The sequence below is a fragment of the Teleopsis dalmanni genome, chromosome 2 (assembly GCF_002237135.1).
Source record: "Teleopsis dalmanni isolate 2A chromosome 2, ASM223713v2, whole genome shotgun sequence".
NCBI lineage: Eukaryota > Metazoa > Arthropoda > Insecta > Diptera > Diopsidae > Teleopsis > Teleopsis dalmanni.
The window spans coordinates 9,134,766-9,142,319 of NC_051847.1; the positions used below are offsets into that span (position 1 = coordinate 9,134,766).

A 7,554-nucleotide genomic window follows, 5' to 3' on the forward strand; every position below is an offset into this window, starting at 1 on the left:
CACTGCATTGATAGAGGTAAGGAGTCCTTCTGGTCAGAAGCTTATTGTGCGAGCTCTTTTGGATAGCGCGTCGGAAGCAACGTTTGTCAGCGAATTCATCGTGCAGCGGTTAAAACTGGACAAAACAAATGTCATAGTGCCGGTGAGTGGTGCAAATGGTGAAAGGGTCGCCAATTCAAGAGGAATGGTTTCATTTACAATCCATTCGTTAAAATCCGATTTCAACATGAATTGTGTTGCACTAATACTTCCACGAGTGGGTAGCGTTACCCCAACCATTCCCATACCGAAAGAAGCGCTTGGTGAGTTCATGAATTTAGATTTAGCTGATCCTCAATTACAGGTTCCGGGGGCAGTCGATATGATTTTGAGCGCTTCAGATTATGCTGCTATTGTCTATGAGCGACTAAAACGGCATCCAACTAACAATATTGTTGCCCAATATACGCAACTCGGTTGGGTAATTTTTGGTGGACTGTCGCGACGAAAGGGTATTTCAGTGAAAGGACAAGTTAATTGCTGTCATACTCGGGCAACATTGCACGAAATGCTACATAAAATTTGGGAATTGGAAGAAATAACAAACCACGCTCCGTTAACAAAAGATGAAATGTACTGTGAAGATTTTTTTGAGCGTACAACTGTACGCAACGCAACGGGTCGATATGTGGTTAGACTTCCAATCAAGCAGAAAGCTGATTTGGCAACACTTAAGTCAAGTAAACTAAATGCACTTGCATTATTAAACAGCACGTTACAGCGATTAACCCGAGATCCGGATATGTACAAACTCTACCAAGATTTCATGGACGAATATCAGACCTGTGGCCATATGGAAGTGGTGCCACACTCGTATGATGTAGTTTCAACATGTTATCTTCCTCACCATGGTGTCTATAAAGCATCGAGTTCTACAACGAAGCTTCGCGTAGTCTTCAATGCTTCTAATAAATGTTTGAGCGGAATATCTCTTAATGATTGTCTGCATATAGGTCCCAGATTACAAAATGATCTATCAAATATCATCTTGCAATGGCGGCATTACCCTATAGTGTTTACAGGAGATATCGAGAAAATGTACAGGCAAATTCTTGTTGATAGCAAAGATGTGGATTTGCAACGAATAATGTGGCGCGTTCGACACGGGGACGCCCCTACAACGTTCCGGTTGCTCACTGTAACATATGGGACTAATTGTGCTCCATATCTTGCCATCAAAGTATTGCGTACTCTGGCAAAAGAGGAGCAAACTCGTTTTCCACGGGCAGCTGAATCGATTCTAAATGAATTTTACATTGATGACGTACTATCAGGTGGAGACACTCCAATCGAAGCTGCAGAAAAATTGCACGAACTTCAGGAGCTTCTAGCAACTGCAGGCTTCACTTTACGTAAATTTAATTCGAATTCAAATGACGTTTTAAGCACTCTGACTGAGGACGTAAAAGCTCACGCCGACGATGTGGAAATTAACACCGAGTATAAAACTAAGACACTTGGTCTTACTTGGTATACAAAATCCGACAGTTTTGGTTACAGCGTCAATGTAACTTGTGACAACCATCATTACACAAAACGACTAATGTTGTCTGACATATCGAAGTTATTTGATCCACTTGGGTTCTTGGCTCCGGTTATCATTCGAGGAAAGATGTTTCTGCAACAACTCTGGCGTACTGGATCCGATTGGGATGATCCCTTGTCAATAGAGATGGCAAACATTTGGCATAACTTTCGTATTGACTTACAACAATTACATCACATTCGAATCCCACGTTGGATAAACACCACTTCGACAAGTGCAATTGAATTACACGCATTTGATGATTCATCAAATCAAGCATATGCGGCTGCAGTATATGCGAAAACAACCATCGGTACGACCAGTTTTGTAAATTTGCTTATTAGTAAAACTAAGGTAGCCCCGTTGAAAGAAACGTCTATACAACGTTTAGAATTATGTGCAGCATTGCTAGCAGCAAAACTTCTACACAAGGTTAAAGGAACATTAAAGTGTCAACCATCACGCTGTATTTTGTGGACTGATAATACAACCACACTGTGGTGGATTAGAACTGATCCAGGCAAATTGAAGCAGTTCGTGGCAAACAGAGTGTCACAAATTCAGTCAATGACAAATATTGAAGACTGGAGGTATATTGCAACAAAGGATAATCCGGCTGATTGTGCATCACGAGGCAGTACCGTTTTGCAACTAAAAGATAATCTGATGTGGTGGTATGGACCATCTTGGCTTCGCTTAAATGAGAAAATGTGGCCTAACCACCAAATCAATCATACTGCTGACAGTTTACCTGAGAAAAAAGAGATTAACTCATTAACTACGCAGTTATCAACAGAAGTGTGGGAAATATTTGGACGATATGCTACTCTTGACAAATTACTCGTAGTCGTGGCGCAATGCCTACGTTTTATTCATATGTGTCAAAAAAGGATGCGTAGGGATGAAAGTTTCTGCACTTGGCAAGAACGTTATACGGTTCTTAAAAAATTAGTAACAATTGTACAAAGGACCGAGTTTACCAACGATTATGCCGCTTTACGGAAAGGCAATCCAATCAACAAATCAAGTAAATTGTTTAAATTGAATCCGAAGCTTGATTCCGACGGGATTATGCGTCTAAATGGACGACTGCAAAATGCGAATATTCCTTCAGATGAACGATGTCCAATGATATTACCCAAATGTCATGATTTTACTACGTTGATTATTAATCACGCTCATAGTCGAACATTACATGGCGGAACTCAAACAACATTAGCATATGTGCGACGGCAATTTTGGGTTATTAAAGGAAGATCCGCTGTGAAGAGAGTGATTAACAAATGCATTACATGTTTTCGTCAAGCCTGTCGACCGCAAGCACAACTTATGGGTAACTTACCTCCAGCACGGTGTAATATATCACAGCCATTCATGCACACGGGCGTGGATTATGCTGGTCCATTTAATGTGAGAGCGACAAGAGGGAGAGGCCAACGTACTTACAAGGGGTATGTGGCTCTATTTATATGTTTTATTACACGAGCTATTCATTTGGAACTTGTGAGTGATATGACATCTGAAACATTTCTAGCAGCGTTAAAGCGATTTGTATCAGTCCGTGGCATATGCTCAGATATGTACAGCGATCGTGGTACATCCTTTGTCGGTGCTGATGCTTTAATGAAAGATGAAATTAAATTATTTAAAAAACAAATTGAAGCTGGGTCTGTGTTTGCATCAACCGTTGGCATAAATTGGCACTTTATACCACCCGCAGCGCCTCATTTTGGTGGCCTATGGGAAGCAGGAGTAAAAAGCATGAAATTTCATCTTAAGCGTGTAGTAAACACGGCAACTTTAACTTTTGAAGAATTTTACACGTTATTAAAACAAGTCGAAAATTGTTTAAATTCGCGGCCGCTTACGGCTCTATCTGATGACCCCACAGACTTATCAGCGTTGACACCAGGACACTTTTTGATTGGACGAGCGCCATCTGCCGTACCTGAACCTAATTTGCTAAATACAAAGATTGGTGTACTATTCCGATGGAAGATGTTAAGCCAGATGTATCAAGACTTTTGGCGTCGTTGGTCCCAAGAATATTTAACACAATTACATGCCAGAAACAAATGGACTAAAAGCCAAACAAATGTCGCAACCGGTCAACTGGTCCTACTTCGAGATGAACGATTGCCTCCAAGCTCCTGGTTGCTTGGCCGCATTATCCAAGTCCATCCTGGCACGGACGGTGCTGTTCGTGTCGTAACCATAAAAACACAGTCCGCCATTGTGAAACGGCCAATTACGAAGATCTCTGTTTTACCAATCGACATTGAAGGACGTCCTGAAGCACACGAGTAATATAGACGCAAGATCCGGTTGTACCTCCACGTCTAGGTGGGAGAAATGTTTAAAATTATCTATATCAATCTGGCAACCACTGTGTGTGGGCTGCTTTTAATGGTTAGCAAGTTTTTTCATTCTTCTTGTTGTACGAGCATCCGTCGTGTTCGGTTGTGTTTCGTGTTGTGCAGTAAATTTGTTTGAGTTTTGTTCTAATTACATTTAAAAATATGTTTTATATGATAAGTAATATTAGAGATAAATAAATGAAATATTCTTTGAAACTTTAAAGAAAGAAAAAACCGCATTTAACGAACAACGTCTGTTCATTTATATAATGAACAGACGTACTATATATATACTATCTATATATATATGAACGAGAAGTAATAATAATTAAAAATCATAAATTAGTATAATACATGAATAATAAAAGAAATATATACTAAGACGACACTTTTTATAATTGAAATGGTTAGATCTAACTAGTATAGTAGTTATACTAATACTGATTAGCTTAATGAAGTTTCATCATTTTTTCACACATTGTACATTTCTAAATAACAATGATAGACATGGTTGAATATGTAGATAATAAATCAATTAATAAAAAATATATAAACTCCTAAAGAAGAAATTTCTACAATTTCAACAGTATAAAAAAAGATTGAAATAAAAATTTTTATAATTTTAAAGTTATTTCAATTTTGTTTGTGATTGCAAAGTTATACTATCTAATTTAAAATATTAAAAGCATTTTTATATATAACGATACTGCTAATTCGGAATGTAGATTATGCCTTGAAGATGAGGAAGTCACATCGCATATTCTATTTGACTGTCCAGCTTTAATAAAGCACAGAAAAAACTTGTTTCATATGAAATTTCTGTCACCAGAACAGATTAAGAGCTCTTCTCTAGATTTACTTCTGGACTTTGTTCACAAAACTTTAAAGGGCTTTGTGTAATCAATAGTGAAATTGGTACAATAGGACTCGTCTGACGTAGTCGCCGGCTGCTGGGCGATTTCAAGTCAAAACTTTAATAAATAAATAATATATAAAGAAGAAAGCGGACCGTACTAAAGATTTATTTAGCGTAGTCCTAACATTTTCCAGATCGCATTAGGATACACTATTTCCTTATACAATAGACTTTGCTGTCCACAATGTAATCCTTAACCGAAATTACTGCGTATGAAAATTCGTACTAGGAGTGTGATTGTGATGTGTCGTTAACTTTAAGGTGTGGCCAGTGCTAACTTTTCATATATCAGATACAGGGTATATTTTTACTACATCATCTATTACTACATCAATTTAAAATGAAAATCGGACTAAAAGAACAGGTTGACACTAGGAATTAGAAAACTGATTTAATACAGATATGGTTTGATTATTAGGTTTTAATCGGCAAAGGTGTGATTTTCACGAAACGCGTTTGATCTCGTTGATTAGAGTTAAATTTATTACAATTATTCTGATACGTTACGGATAGCGTCTTGAACACAATTTTAACTGATTTAATTGCATATAAAATATGACGTATTAAAACAATTTTTATTAGTATGTGGATATGATGTGATTTATGTATACATATAACTAATTTCGTTGGTTTATGGTACAAAATTTAATTGTTACCCAGGTAATTTATTTATCTGGTAGAACCTTACTAGTTCTAGTTCAATAACGTTGATTACGTTATTGATTGTTGATACATCAATCCTTGTACCCAGTTATACTCTTATTCTACTAATGTATCTTGTTAAATACCACAAGAATTATAAAGGTTTGCATATACATATGTATATAAACTATGTCTATAATAAAAATGCATTAATATAGAAGATTCATATTTAGTATAAATTATTTAATTTATTTTTATTATTTTCAATTTTTTATTTAAACTCGTAATAAATTCATTAAATTATTAATTTTTTTGCCGTTGCGAATTTCTCTATTTAAAGTCCAATTCATCTTCATATTCCACAAATCCACAAATCCGCACAAAAAAATACACAGTTGCAGTGGCAATTTCAATTGCATTGAAATGAGTTTTTACGCTGCATATGCAAACAGTTCAGCATCTATTAAACGCTTTATCATGATAAGACTGTCGACATAAATGCAATTGCGACGCAGAATACCGCAGATTGCGGCTACATTAAGCATGAATCTGAGCACATTTGCAACTATTAATTTTACACTTTCATCCGCAATTTTGTGGATATCGTGGGATTGTGCGTTTGTCTGGCTTTATCTACTGTTTGTGCTCCAACAGTGTCATGATCTTTGTAAAATGTGTTTTTATTAATATAATTTATAATAAATTTGTTGTTTTAGTTGAATTACATATTAAACTATTGCAGTTAATATTTTTTATAATCCATCTTAACATAGACAAACATAGCATGAGTGGGTATGAGCCGGATTCCTTTGTGAGTAATGTCTGTGGGTATTACTTCGTGCAGCTTAATATATTACTATTTTTAATAATTAATTAGGAATTTGTAAAATTTTTCTGTTAAATACTGAATAATTACATTAAAATTATATATTCGAAATAAATTTCAAATAGTTCTTATTGGTTTTTGTTAAAAATGTATTTCAATGGAGAATAAGGGGTCTGAACCACCGTATGATGCTATGGATAGTAAAGTCAATTTAACTTTGTTTACCAATTTCTTTAAATAAATTATATAAAATTTTTGTACTTGAACAAATATTTAAAAGAATATGTATGTTTTATAAATATAATACATTATTAATAATAATAATAACAGCAGTTTTTCTAAGAGCATTACTAGTTGACAAACACAAATATCCACAACTTTTTTGATTTGAAGCAGCTGTTTTAGGACTACAGCTAACTTCAATACTTTAAATGAAATAGAATATACACATTTCAAACAAATGTCACTTACTATAAACCATCTGAGTTTATAGTAAGTGACACACTCACTCAGCTACCTGTCCTTCACCACTCTAATTATATTTTACTCTTAGTATGGAAAGTTAACCCAACAGACTTCTTCAAATATGTATATGAAAAGAGCACTGGGCAAATCAATATCATGTATAAGGGTAAATATAAAAATATTAGTCCTTACAAAACTGAAAACATAACTTCAATATGCTCATAACATTTTGATTTACAACTAGATATCATTAGGTATCACTTCAGTTTGCTGTAAAATTCTGGTGAAAATGAAATATCTATTACTGCTACCACAGATATTGAAAGAATATAAAAAACTCCTGTAATAAATCTAGTATACTGGCTTTGCTATTGAATAGAAAGTATTTGAGGAATTACCCTGTATTCTTCTAAAACATTCCACATTTATCTACAATAATATGACCGACCAACTTTGTAGCGTATTTTACAAGTAAAATCACAGCAGCATTTGCGAGACTTCCACAATCATATCGAATTAAAGTATAGTATTTCATACGAACTGAGAGTATGACTAATTTATCATAACTATATTATAACTAATATAACTACTAAAATATAACTTAGTTTCAATTTAAATTATATTAGCATTTTATGAATTAAATGAATATAATAGACGTATAAATGAATAAAAAATAAATTATTATCGATTTATATTGATAATTGCGGCCAATCATTTGTGGTAAAATATTATCTTTATTTGAAAACTGCGGCTTGACTACTTTTAATTTATTAAGTAATATGAT

The 7,554-nt window shown here is 34.7% G+C and overlaps 1 protein-coding gene across 1 annotated transcript; it reads left to right on the forward strand.

Moving 5' to 3' along the window:
* The first annotated feature begins 226 nt into the window (after positions 1-226).
* LOC119685311 lies at positions 227-3,871 on the forward strand. Its single transcript, XM_038099555.1, has 2 exons — positions 227-3,323; positions 3,402-3,871. The coding sequence occupies exons 1-2, from the start codon at positions 227-229 to the stop codon at positions 3,869-3,871; spliced, it is 3,567 nt and encodes a 1,188-aa protein (XP_037955483.1).
* The last annotated feature ends 3,683 nt before the right edge of the window (positions 3,872-7,554 follow it).